This window comes from Mirounga angustirostris, unplaced genomic scaffold (genome assembly GCF_029215605.1).
Source record: "Mirounga angustirostris isolate CCGP_5_RB_7025 unplaced genomic scaffold, mMirAng1.0.hap1 SCAF_3, whole genome shotgun sequence".
Lineage (NCBI taxonomy): Eukaryota > Metazoa > Chordata > Mammalia > Carnivora > Phocidae > Mirounga > Mirounga angustirostris.
The window spans coordinates 135,440,397-135,454,956 of record NW_026991711.1 but is presented as its reverse complement, the minus strand read 5'-3'; the positions used below and the strand labels follow the sequence as shown (position 1 = coordinate 135,454,956).

Sequence of the window (14,560 nt, the reverse complement as noted above, 5' to 3'; positions counted from 1 at the left end):
AAGTAAAATGAATTGAGTTTATAATTAAATTATGAGAAAACATCTGGACGATTACAATAAATAACTATTTATATGACCACTTATTTCTTAAGGTGAAAAAAATGCTATATAGTAGCCATACCTGTGATTTTAATATTACAAGGAATGCCAAAAGGAGCCTCTCCTACAGTTCCAGCAGTCCCACCCCATCTGCATGCACACCCTAAGTCAAGTTTCTGTTGCATGAACTAAAAACAAAACAAAACAAAAACGGTGGCTTTAGCACCAACTTATTTGCTGTCTGAAGAAAGAAAAAGTCAAATTCACATGTATATGACAGAGAAAATATCTTTATTGACTCAAGGCCTGTTTATCTTCCCTCCCCTCTTTTAAAGGTTACTTTGTCTTTCTGCATTTGTACAGTTTTGTAGAGTTGAAATCTACACAAGTGCCTTATTCTAAAAGCATTTCATTAAAAAAAAAAAAAAAAGTCATACCTCAGTCCAAACCTCGAGTTATTATAATATGGCAAATTTCAGTCTTCTCTACCTGTTCAGTGATGGCTTGGAAGCTATAGAGTCTGACCAGTCCTGAGCTGTACATCACAATTAGTATTCCATGAGACAAGGTAGCATCTGTAACGTTCCCGAAAATCTGAGGGGAAAGGTAGATATCACCTGAGAAAAGACCAGAAGGCCAATCCTCTGAGTGTTCACAGTGGTTTGTGCATTTGCTTAATATTCAGGTCACCACTACAACACTGCTACCTACCATATAACTTAATTATAATTTAGAGACTTGAAGTTAAAGTGTCAATAGGGTAGTAGGCCACTAGAGTCTCGAACAGGAGCACTAATGGGAGTGCAGCACTTAACCCTCAAAATGAAACAAACTGAGGGTTCTAGAGGGGAGGCAGGTGGGGGGGATGGGTTAGCCTGGTGATGGGTATTAAAGAGGGCACGTATTGAATGGAGCACTGGGTGTTACATGCAAACAATGAATCATGGAACACTACATCAAAAATAAATAAATTTAAAAAAGAAAAAAATGATTCAGCAGTATTCATTTGCTTCATCCATTTGCTTTACAGTTCTGTCAATATCTTTTAATAACACATCCTGTTCCTCGTGGACCTAGGCATACACTGAGACCATCTAATTCTACCATGCAGGATATGTGTACTAGAGTAAATATAGGGACTTATTCTTCATGCTAAAATGTTATTTATAAAGAAACTTATTTTTTAGCTAAAAGTGAAAAGGCTGGATGTAAGAAAGTACTTCTAATGAAAAACAGCCAACTCCAGAATTTTATCATTACTTTGTTCTTTAAATATCTAATACTGTTTGATTTTTTAGTCATATAAAAACCAAACGTGTTAAAAGACCAAGCAAGCCCCTATAGAGGCATTTAGCCCGGCTAACCCTGAGTAAGGCTTTGGCTCTTTGTTCCCTTTCTGGGTTTGTTCTATGCACTGGATCCTGTCCTAATCCTCCACAGAGCTCTGATAAAGTAACTTGATTCTGTGCCTATTTTAATATTTAACAAAAGCCAACATAGACAAATATTCATAGCAATGAAAGAACAAGTGGAAATTAAGTGAAAATCTGTTTCTGTTTCTACTCAAGACAAATTACTTAGAGAAGATTTACTACCCAATGACGAGCTTAAAGTACATTTTGAGCTTCGCCCCTGGGTAGTCTCTTATACATGGGGAGTGGAAGATATGCTTCAGTTCCTACTAACCCTAATCAAAACCACATCCCTCCAATGACTATCATAGGCATCTAAGAATAAATAGAAACAATTTATGATTTAGTTAACTGTTCATTCCTGTTGCAGCCTGTAATAAGTACATACAACTACTTCATCCACAAGCACAAAGAAAAGTTAAATTAGTAAGTTGTGTTTCTTGTCATCTCTTTGAAAGATAATTATGCTTTGCTTCGATCTTAACTAGCTCATGATTTTTTACTTGTTGATCCTTGTTTCCCATTTTGAAAAGGAGGACTTATGTAATTCAAACATGTTTTCAAACAAGGAGTGCTCTAATAAAGCAGCCACTGCATCTTAAAATTTGGTTCACACTTTGGAGTCAAACCCAGTTTCTAATTCCAGCTTCTCCACTTACTTAGGATTTGGGTAGCTGCTTAACTTCCTAGTTGAACCCACTATATGTTACAAAGTTATAAACTACTCAAAGTGCCTGGCACAAAACAATGAATAAGTAACTGATACTATTCATTCGCCTTTATGTAGCTTAGTATAATATGCTTATGCAAAAATTTTTTAATATGTTCATCTTATTTGCTAATGACTCTTAGTAGACCCTGAAGATCTGACCTCAGTAATACTTGAGGTGTGTAATTAAAGACTAGTAGAATAGATCAATAAATAACTATCCACCCAGACTAAGTAACAATTTTTTTAATGGAAAGTAGGAGGCTATTGATTCTTTTACTCAAAGGAAGTATGTCTTTTCTTTCCTCCCATATAACAGACCATAAATCAAGAAAAATGACAAGAATGGGCGCCTGGGTGGCTCAGTTGGTTAAGCAACTGCCTTCGGCTCAGGTCATGATCCTGGAGTCCCTGGATTGAGTCCCGCATCGGGCTCCCTGCTCGGCAGGGAGTCTGCTTCTCCCTCTCCCACTCCCCGTTTGTGTTCCCTCTCTCGCTGTGTCTTTCTCTGTCAAATAAATAAATAAATAAATAAAATCTTTAAAAAAAAAAAAGAAAAATGACAAGAATAAAACCTATAACTGAACGAGCTGGAAAACTCACATATTTAATTATATGTCTTGTTTATGTAACATAAAACAAATTTTAGATCTATACTTTGCAATTAAAATGACTCATTTTGTTGTAGCTTTTCATCTTCCTAATGGTCATTTTAACAAGCTTTGGAATATCCTCTGAAAAAAAGCACCTTACTCATTTCATAATTTTATAAAGTAGTGGTTTGTTAATGACACCAAAGGTATTCAACACTTCCACTTAAAGGCATAAAAACATGCAGAAAGATGAAAGGATGATTAGGCTTTCTTCCTAAATGAAACATTCTCATGTTTTTTGACATGAAACAAACTAGATCAGAGAGCTTTTTACAGTCAAGGGAACATTTGCAATCAAAACACCTAATAAACAAACATACACTGATATCACATCTTATCAAAAAATTAATAGTGAAATAAAATAAGTAAGTGCTTACCTTCTTGTTGATCTCCAGAATCCCTATAAGTGAAAAAGGTAAAACATGGAACACTGCAAGGTACAGCAAAACAGGCTGTTGAATGCCTGCCTAAAAGGAAAGATTAAATTACAGGCAGCTCTCAAAAGAATTTCAGAAACACTATTTTCATGAGTTGAAAACATCCATCTGTCCTAGCAGTTTTGTGGATGTTTTCATGAATTGAAAACATCTATCTACCTTGCAAAGTTACTTACACAGGAAAGCATACATGTTCAAAATATGTCCATTAAACCTTCAGCCCTTCAATACACATACACATACACACACAAATCTATACAAGTAAACATAGGGGCGCCTGGGTGGCTCAGTCATTTAAGTTTCTGACTCCTGATCTCAGCTCAGGTCTTGATCTCAGGGTCATGAGTTTAAGCCCCGCATCAAAAATAATAAAAAATAAAAATAAAAATAAATAAACATTAACAGTAAACATTTCTTAGCAACAAAACATATTTTACATACTATACAACAAAAACATTTTATATACTGCATAATAAAATATATTTTCTGTATTATAATATAAATTAATATAGATTTCTAATATCATATATAATTATGTCATTATTATACATATATTATTTTATTAACATAATATAAATTATGTTATAAATTGGAATTCTAATAAAGAGCCAAATCAAAAGACAGTTATCATAGTCACATCATCTGAAAGTAGAATTACACTGACATGTCTATGTGAAATGAGAAAAAATTATCAATAAAGCTTGAATGATTTCTCTGCTTGAAAAAGATAGCTTCCTTACTTTAAAGAATAAGGTTCTGTCAATTTCTTTCCACTGTGGAATGTAAAATAATCTGTTGTACTTCCCCAAAGCAGCTTAAAGGGTATTTATTAAGTTTATATAATTTTCTTAACCTTTCTACCATTCTTCAGAAATCCAAGATCATTAGTTCTTTCCTAACAAATTTGCAGACAATTTCCTCAGGAAACAAATTCCTCATCTTACTGATGTTTAAAGATTTATTTATTGATATTTAAAGATGTCTACCTGCCGGGCCAATAATGAGCCTTTGTTTTGAGCTGACTTGACTGCAATGACTTCTTGAGGAGTGTCCCAGCTCAGGTATCTTGTAAAAGGATGAAGAGAAGGTTATTCATTTGGGTAAGTTTCCTTATAATCAAAATATAACAGATATTTCATAAATAAACAGTTCTTTATTTAAATTATAAAAGCAAATTAATTTATTTTAAAAAACAAATAACTTAAAAATTCCCTCACATCTTTATATGGATATATTCCTATTAAAAAATATGTATATATTGAATTTTAATCCTTCTAGAGTGTCAATAAATAAAAACTGTTTGATCAAACAGTATTCAAAACTTAGAAAAAAGACCATTCCTACTTTAAAATGGACATTAACATTACAAAAAGCATTAAAAATGTTACCTTCACATTCTACATGCATATATTTACTCCAAATATGTCTATATATAATATATAAAACTACTAAGTTAAAATAACGGCTTTTAGGAACACCCAGATGGCTCAGTCAGAATGTGACTCTTGATCTTGGTTGAGCCCCACACTGGGTGTAGAGATCACTTTAAAAACAAAACAAAACAAAACAAAACAGTTCTTGACTGTACTAGGCAGGTGATTTAACCGAAACAGACTAGCCTTCAGGAAAACCTATCCTGAAATTAAACCTACATATAAAATACTATTCACAGAACATATAAAATATTATTTGTAGAAGGGAAATTTGAAAAGGGTGGGGGAGAGATATCTGCCAAGGTTAATTACTTATGAGTGATACAAAAATAAATGATAAAAGGTCTGTATCCTCAGATCTTCAAATGTAGTCATAAGGAGAGAAAAAGAGAAAAGGTTTATAAATTGAGATCCAGATATACAATGGGAAACTTAAAAAAAAAAAAAAAATCTAAAACTTGTAATTTCCTGGGCCACAAGTCACAAATTTTAATAAAATTCTGAGTAATAAAGTCACAGTTAATACCTGAATTTGCAATATGAAGCAAGATATATTTTCTCAAGGACTTTTCCAGTAGTTGCTGATATGCGAAACAGCCAATTATGAGCAGTCAGTGCTATGAGTGAAGATTTATAATCTGATGGATTGGGAAGTATTTCCCCCTAAAAAATACAAGATGTAAAAATGAAACTGGTTGGTCATGAACAAATCTACAGAAATCTATGTCCAAAGAAAACAGCTAAAACCTTAAAGAAACAGATAAGTAAACCAAAGAGGAAATATTAAATGTACAAATAGAGAATTTAGACAAGGAAAGATGAAACTGTAGGTAATTATTTTTATCATTAACTTATTAAGTGCGTTTATTCACATAAAGTGCTTAAACAGTACCTCAAATAATTTATTACTTATTATTTAGTATTAAATAATTCAATAAATGTGAGCCAATCATCATCATAACACATTAGGAGTGTTACTAATGATGCTGCTGTGATGACAATGATAATAATAACAGTTCTTAAAACCATGTATAATAGCATCAGCGTAAGTCACCTGCTAGAATAGATGTTTCTTGGGGAACCTGGGTGGCACAGTCAGTTAAGCATCTAACTCTTGATTTCAGCTCAGGTCTTGATCTCGGGTGGTGAAATCAAGTCCCACATGGCTCTCTATACTGGGCATGGAGCCTACTCAAGATTCTCCCTCTCCCTCTGCTCCTCCCCCTCCACAAGGAATAAATGTTTCTTTATTCCAAGACCTGTTTTCCTTTTGATAGAAGTCAAAATGGCAAAAGGACAAATTGTTCCACGATTTACTGTGGCTCTACTGTAACTCCAAATGAAAGCTAAAATGCAGAATCAAGGCAGCCAAAGAAAAACAGAAGATGGGCCAGGTTTCAAAGAATGAAGGGGGGGAAATCGGAGGGGGAGACGAACCATGAGAGACTATGGACTCTGAGAAACAAACTGAGGGCTCTAGAGGGGAGGGGGGTGGGGGGATGGGTTAGCCTGGTGATGGGTATTAAAGAGGGCAGGTACTGAATGGAGCACTGGGTGTTATACGCAAACAATGAATCATGGAACACTACATCAAAAACTAATGATGTAATGTATGGTGACTAACATAACATAATGAAATAAAATTAAAAAAGAAAAAAAAGAATTTCCAGGAGATGATACTTACATAGACACCATAGAATAAAAATATTTACGTCATTGCATGTGATTTTAATGTAAGACTTCTAGTAGTTAATAAGCTTACACACACACACACACACACACACTCAAGAAACAAACACAACCTTGTTTCTTTCCCTAACATTTGAAAGAGAAGACAAATCTTTAAAAGCATATATAAAATAACTATGCCTTCATTTTTTTCTATTCACTTTTCAGCCTAACTGAATACTAGATTAATTCCAACTTTCCTATCCTTAACTTTCCTCTTAGAACTTCCTTTTTAGGGGCACCTGAGTGGCTCAGTCAGTTGAGCATTTGAATCTTGGTTTCAGCTCAGTCATGATCTTGGGGTGGTGAGATCAAGTCCTCACCAAACAAACCCTCAGTTTGTTTCTCAGAGTCCATAGTCTCTCATGGTTCATCTCCCCCTCCAATTCCCCCCCTTCATTTTTCCCTTCCTACTATCTTCTTCTTTTTTTTTAATATATAATGTTTTATTTGTTTCAGAGGTACAGGTCTGTGATTCAATAGTTTTACACAATTCACAGCGCTCAGCATAGCACATACCCTCCCCAAGGAGATTCTTAATTTTAAAAAATATACTATTTATACCTTGCCTATTAAAAAAGAATTTGAAATAGCACATGTAATAGGTTTGAGCTATTTTCCTAAACCAAAAGTTGTATTTCACACACTGTCTCAGAAAAACAAGGGTGCTGATTTAAATGTGGTTTCACATCAATATGTTAACAACAATATATGCTTCTCAGTTTTCTTAATGGAAAATCCTGTTTAACTTCAAATGAGAAGAAAATAGTAAAAGAAGTGAGAATAGGAACTAGGTTACTAGAAACTTTATTTTTGCAAGGATTGCTTTACATTTTTGGTGATTTTGTACTGGTGTCTTCAAAACTTTTCTCAATTAAGAAATCTGTCTTCCTCCCCACCCCCACCCCCAAATTAAAATGGATTAAAAGGCTTTAGGGATGCCTGGGTGGCTCAGTCGGTTAAGCATCTGCCTTCGGCTCAGGCCATGATCCCAGGATCCTGGGATGGAGCCCTGCATCGGGCTCCTTACTCAGTAGGGAGCCTCTTCTCCCTCTCCCTCTGCCTTCTGTTCCCCCTGCTTGTGCTCTCTCTCTCTCTCTGACAAATGAAAGAAAAGAAAAGAAAAGAAAAGAAAAGAAGGAAGGAAGGAAGGAAGGAAGGAAGGAAGGAAAGAAAGAAAGAAAGAAAGAAAGAAAGAAAGAAAGAAAGAAAGAAAGAAAGAAGAAAGAAAATACTTATTTAAAAAAAAAGGCTTTAGAGGGCACCTGGGTGGTACAATCAGTTAAGCGTCTGCCTTTGGCTCAGGTCATGATCCCAGAGTCCTGGGGTCAAGATCAAGTCCCATGTCCAGCTCCCTGCTCAGCAGGGAGTCTGCTTCTCTGCCCCGTCCCTGGCTCATGCTCTCTCTCTCTCTCTCTCTCTCAAATAAATATTTAAAATCTTAAAAAAAAATAAAAATAAAAGGCTTTAGATGTTGGAGGCACAACAGTTATTTTCAGCTCTCAATAAGAAATCAGGGTCAATAAGAAATCAGGGAAGAGGGCGCCTGGGTGGCTCAGTTGGTTGGGCGACTGCCTTCGGCTCAGGTCATGATCCTGGAGTCCCTGGATTGAGTCCCGCATCGGGCTCCCTGCTCTGCGGGGAGCCTGCTTCTCCCTCTCCCACTCCCCCTGCTTGTGTTCCCTCTCTCGCTGTGTCTCTCTCTGTCAAATAAATAAATAAAATCTTTAAAAAAAAAAAAAAAAGAAAAAAGAAATCAGGGAAGAAAGCATAGATTTAAAGCTTCTGATTTTTAAAAAGGTGTCTCTTTTTAAAGAGAATAAGTGTCTAGGGAAAAAGAAAGCAGCAGCTCTGGAAAACTACAATTTATATAAAAACAACAGTATTTAAAAAGAGAGAGAAATAATTTTAATAGTAAATTCAAAGCATAGCCTCTTATCCTTTAAACATTATTTTTGGTCCCATATTGTAAGTTCTATTTTTCCTTAAAAAAACAATCAACCAGATTCAGAGACCTGATTAATTTGCTGCAGTATTTCCTAAGTGCTGTTCTTAAAACACTGATCCATGGAAAACCAATATGTAGAAATATACCTCAAAAAAGGAAGTCCTATGATCAAAAGAGTTTTGAAATATGGTTGTCAAAATCACCATGAACATTAGTATTATTGCATAGTATTATTAAAGGCTCTAAGAAGTAATTATATAAATAAATTTGTTTCACCTTTTAAGCTCAGAATATCCCACTTATTTTGTCTACAACTCAATTCTCCCAACTCCTCTAGCAAGTATAAGATGTTATCATTTTATTAAAACAGTCTTCTGGGGCGCCTGGGTGGCTCAGTTGGTTAAGCGACTGCTTTCGGCTCAGGTCATGATCCTGGAGTCCGTGGATCGAGTCCCGCATCGGGCTCCCTGCTCGGCAGGGAGCCTGCTTCTCCCTCTGACCCTCCCCCCTCTCATGTGCTCTCTCTCTCTCATTCTCTCTGTCTCAAATAAATAAATAAAATCTTTAAAAAAAAAAAAAAAAACAGTCTTCTGAAAAATACACACCAAGGCAATGCTGGTCTGTCTCGTGGAATGAGTTTAGCCTATTATTTTATTTTTTATTATTTTTATTATTTTTTGTTTTTGACTTATTATTTTCCTAACAAGATTCATGGAGAAAACGAACAAGAATTTACTTTCAAAGAGCCATGTAACATAACTGCCTAATTTAATATTTTATTTTGATAGAATGATCTCTTAAATCAGAATGATCTCTGAAACACTGAGAATAACTCTAAACTAGCTTACATTGTTTATAAAACTTTTAACCAGTTCATAACTTTTTCCAGTTTTCAAGATTTACAAATGGTATCAAATTTTTAAAATACATTCATAATATTAATGTATAATTTTTAAAAATAGGAATTATTTCACAAGGAAAAATAAGCAATATACTCTCTTCTTGACTCCTTTCAAGAGTCAAGAATCACTATGATATTTAAGCTTTATTCCTTTTTACCTATATTAACAATAATCAGTTCTTTTAGGCTAAAAATGTGTTGGAAACAAATACTCTAAAAACAAATCTTACCACTGGGCATTCCCATAATAATGCATCCTCTATTTTTTCTGATTTGGAACATTTTGGCATTTCATAAAGTTTTCTTGGCTCTGATGCAATGCTGGGAAAAAAGAAAAATGAGCAATTATTCTTTTTTTTTTTTAAGATTTTATTTATTTGCGAGAGAGAGAATGAGAGACAGCATGAGAGGGAGGAGGGTCAGAAGGAGAAGCAGGCTCGAGCAGGTAGCCTGATGTGGGACTAGATCCCGGGACTCCAGGATCATGACCCGAGGTGAAGGCAGTCCTTTAACCAACTGAGCCACCCAGGCGCCCAGCAATTATTCTTGATAACTGAGACAGTGTTTGCTCAGCTGAGTGATTTTTTTCTTTCAGAGATTTGGAATACCAAGATATAACTTGCTATTTTGCTTTCCTTTTCTTTTTTTTTTTTTTAAGATTTTATTTATTTATTTGACAGAGAGAGACACGGTGAGAGAGGAAATGCAAGCAGGGGGAGTGGGAAAGGGAGAAGCAGGCTTCCTGCGGAGCAGGGAGCCCGATGCGGGGCTTGATCCCAAGACCCTGGGATCATGACCCAAGACGAAGGCAGATGCTCAACTGGCTGAGCCACCCAGGCGCACCATTACTTTCCTTTTCTTAACTAAATGTTAACATTTTTTTTCTGATCATAAAATTCACAATAAAATTCATAGAAAATCTGAAAAATAAAGTAGATTATAATACTATAAGATTACAAAAATAACCATTATTAACATTTTGGTTCATTTCCTTCTGGTTTTCCTTTATATTACATATACTTACCTGCAGATTATTTTCCCAAATTGGATCATACTGAATTCTTTCTTTACCCTTGGACATTTACTGTGAATATCTCTGCTGAATTCCAAGGGGTTCATAAACCGTTATTCTAATACTATAAAATGAAAATTAGATAAAGAATGTCTTTATTTTAGGATGAAAATTAGTGGGTAAAAAAAGGAAATACCTTTGCGGGTTTTTTACTCCCAAATTCCCTTTCAGAAAGGTTGAACAAGTTTTTACCTCTACCAGTACTGAACACAACATTTTTTATGTGAAAAACAGTCCCTTACCTTTAGTTTATACTTCCCTGATTACTACTGAGATATGATCATAGATGTTTTCCTTTTTTTTTTTAACTGATTAACTTTAAAATTAAACTACTATTTAGAAACAATTTTCGGGGCACCTGGGTGGCTCAGTCAGTTAAGCATCTACCTTCGGCTCTGGTCATAATACCAGGGTCCTGGGATAGAGCCCCAAGTCAGGCTCCCTGCTCAGTGGGGAGCTTGCTTCTCCCTTTCCCTCTGCCAATTCTCCTTGCTTGTGCTCTCTCTCTCTCAAATAAATAAATAAAAATCTTAAAAAAAAACAAAAAAAACAATTTTCTGAGTGACAATTTTATTCACCTTTGATGTTCTCTGATTCAAAGGTTTAAACCAAACAGAATTTCACAGGAATGAAAGCAAGCTCAAACTTCTAAACTATGGGTGATTCTTAAACTATGGGTAAAACACCCCTGAATGCCATAGTAAAGAACTCCAACTACTTATTATTAGATCACCAACCAATGCCACCTACTCAGATTTAAATTTTTTTAATTAAAGCAGATACCTCTAAACTGGGTAAGTTATGAAATGGGCATTAAATGATACCAAAGAATTACTACTAATTTCGTTAGGTGTGGTAATGACATTATCATCATATAAGGAAATGTCCAGGTATCCACTTCCAACATGATAGCATGAGGAGCTCTATGGGCATGCTCTCCAGGAAAACTGGTGAAAACTATAAAAGGACAACTATTTAAAGTCTCTGGAAATGGTCCTAGGGGCATACAGCAAACAAAGAAACATTTATTCCAAAAAATCTACTAGAGTTCAGTAAGAATAGTGAGAGTCTATGATGTTTGATCTAGGATGTGCTGCTTCCATACTGTTCTTAGCTTAGCAAGATGAAAACTACTCCAGGGGCGCCTGGGTGGCTCAGTTGGTTAAGCGACTGCCTTCGGCTCAGGTCATGATCCTGGAGTCCCGGGATCGAGTCCCGCATCGGGCTCCCTGCTCGGGGGACTCTGCTTCTCCCTCTGACCCTCCTCCCTCTCGTGCTCTCTGTCTCTCATTCTCTCTCTCAAATAAATAAATAAATCTTAAAAAAAAAAAAAAAAAAGATGAAAACTACTCCAGACTGGTGTAGCCAAGAGCACAGGACTCCCCCTACCCCCAGCTCCCAGAGGGCCACCTTCTTGGGGGACCAGGATGACAGCATTTCTCATGTAGCTCCCAGCTGCTTGTTGTTGGGGCTGAGTCCTGGGTGAGTGTAGTCAAAAAGTAGGGCTCCCTTCTTCCACCTAGCCCCAACTCTATCTTGGGCGTGGCATGCCTAAGAATACAGAGGCTCTGATTACCCTTAGCCCACCTCATAAAGCAGTGGTTCCACATTAAGAGAGGCAAAAAAATCTGAGGCTAATGTTTGCTTTAACTCCAGGTGCTCAGCTTTTAGAGTAGGGGAGTCACTCAGAGAGAAGCATGCCATTGATTCCCCCCCATACCCCAGGACCAACTCTAAAGCCTCGGCTTGAAGATTTTGCCTGGGGGGAAGAAGCAGGCTGTAAAGCAGATAGCCCTATTCTCTTCCCAGAGGAACTGACTTCATTTGCAACAGAGTGTAGAGAAGTTCTAGCCTAAGAGCACTCTCTAAACAGTGGAGTTTGTGGTGAAAGGCAAAGATTGAAGAGACAAAGAGACAGATCTCCTTGCTCAGCGGGAAGCCTGTTTCTCCCTCTCCCTCTGCCTGCCGCTCCCCCTGCTTGTGCTCTCTCTCTCTGTCAAATAAATAAATAAAATCTTAAAAAAAAAAACCCTAAAAATCAAAAGGAAATGCTAAAAATCAAAACTCCATACAAATGAAGAATGTTTTTGATGGGTTCATCAGTAGACTGGACACAGCCAAGGAAAGACTGGTAAACTTGAAGATATGTCAACAAAAACTTCCCAAATTAGAACAACAACAACAAAAATGATAAAAGCAGAACACAATATTCTAGAACTGAGGGACAATTAGAAAAGGTGTAACATACACATAATGGGAATACTAAAAGAATACTAAAAGAAAAAGAGAACAGAAGAAATACTTGAAATAATAATGGCTGAGAATTTTCCAGAATTAATCACAGACACCAAACCACAAATCCAAAAAGCTTACAAAACACCAAGGAGGATAAATACCAAAAAACCTATACCAGGTACATACTATTCTAACTATAGAAAATCAAAAATAAAGAGAACATCTTGAAAGAAGTCAGAGGGAAAAGCACCTTATCTAAAGAAGAACAGGGTAAGAATTACATTGGACTTCTCTTCAGAAAACATGCAAGCAAGTAGAGAGTGAAGTAAAATATTTAAAGTGATTTAACAACTCCCACCCACAGTCTTTAAGACTCCTGGACCCAATTCCAATATGGGGGGAGGGGGTCTCCCACACACAACACCAAGCAATTCTCAGACACCAGCAGAGTGTTGGAGAATTCAACTCAATTCTTACACTATCTACTAGGAGATAGCATCGGATTCCAAGGTTAAGGATTCAGTCCAACCAGACTGCCCTCCACCACCCATTTCAGATGCCAGCCACCAAGCCCCCAGGCAGTTATTTGTGTTTCTGACCCATGGGCTACAGATTGGGGTTCCAGTGACCTTCTCCTTAGTTTCTTTTAATTTGATAGAATGGCTCACAGAATTCTGGGAAACATTTACTTATGTTTACCGGTTTTTAAGGGATATGATAAAGAATACAAATCAACACCTAGATGAAGAGATACACTGGAAAAGGTATAGAAGCTCCATGCCCTCTCCAGGCAAGCCACTCTCCCCACATCTCCAAGGGTTCACCAACCCAGAGCTCTTCAAACCCAGGCCTCTTGAGGTTTTATGGAGGCTTCACTGTATAGTTGTACTAAGTCATTGGCCAGCAGCTGATTCAACCACCAACTCTCCTCTGTTGCCTGGAGGTCCGGGTTGGGACTAAAAGTCCCAACCCTCTAATCACATGTTTGGTCCTCTAGGCAACAAGCCCTTACACTTGGGTGGGGTCTGAAAGTTACCTTCCATTAATAACAAGACACCTACCTCACCTTTATGGGTCTAAAGCATTTTCAGGAACTGTAGATGAAGAGCAAATATATCTGAGAAATATATTTTGGTCACCTGAATGACCAAATACAGATTTTTTTTTAATTTAAATTCAATTAGCCAACATATAGTACATCATTAGTTTTTGATATAATGTTCAATGATTCATTAGTTGCATATAACACCTAGTGCTCATCACATCACATTCAAATATATATTTCTAGGCGGGTGTCCCCTTCCTCCCTCACCGCTCCATGTGCGTCCCTCCCGAAGCTGCGCGCTCGGTCGAAGAGGACGACCTTCCCCGATAGAGGAGGACCGTTCTTTGGTCAAGGGTATACGAGTAGCTGCGCTCCCCTGCTAGAACCTCCAAACAAGCTCTCTCAAATATATATTTCTTATAAATCATTATATCACACCCAACGAATCTAGGATTTTTTTTTTTTTTTAAGATTTTATTTATTTATTTGAGACAGAGAGAATGAGAGACAGAGAGCATGAGAGGGAGGAGGGTCAGAGGGAGAAGCAGACTCCCTGCCGAGCAGGGAGCCTGATGCGGGACTCGATCCTGTGACTCTAGGATCATGACCTGAGCCGAAGGCAGTCGCTTAACCAACTGAGCCACCCAGGCACCCCGAATCTAGAATTTTGTATCCCGAGAAGTCATCCTTCAAAAGTCAAAAAGAAATCAGGTTTTCTCAAACAAAAATTGAGGGAATGTGTTGCCAGTGGATCTGCCTTTCAAGAAATGTTCAAAAAAGTTCTTCAAAAAGAAGAAAAATTATATAGGTCAGAAACTCAGATCTACCTTAAAAAAGGAAGAACGTTAGAAAAGGAATAAATAGGGGCACATGTGTGACTCAGTTGGTTAAGTGGCTCAGATCATGATCTCAGGATCATGCCCCGAATCCGGCTCCACGCTCATCAGG

At 36.8% G+C, this 14,560-nt stretch overlaps 1 protein-coding gene across 3 annotated transcripts in view; it reads right to left on the bottom strand.

The window, feature by feature from the left end:
* DCAF17 (DDB1 and CUL4 associated factor 17) overlaps positions 1 to 14,560 on the bottom strand; it is a 55,506-nt gene that overhangs the window by 37,332 nt on the left and 3,614 nt on the right. For all 3 annotated transcript variants that reach the window (XM_054506146.2, XM_064586673.1, XM_045868638.3), the window contains exons 3-8: positions 9,491 to 9,581; positions 5,210 to 5,346; positions 4,237 to 4,315; positions 3,191 to 3,280; positions 529 to 633; positions 122 to 227 (exon numbers count right to left, since the gene is read on the bottom strand). In XM_054506146.2, coding sequence (XP_054362121.1) covers positions 122 to 227; positions 529 to 633; positions 3,191 to 3,280; positions 4,237 to 4,315; positions 5,210 to 5,346; positions 9,491 to 9,581 — 608 coding nt within the window. The remainder of the gene's footprint in view (positions 1 to 121; positions 228 to 528; positions 634 to 3,190; positions 3,281 to 4,236; positions 4,316 to 5,209; positions 5,347 to 9,490; positions 9,582 to 14,560) is intronic.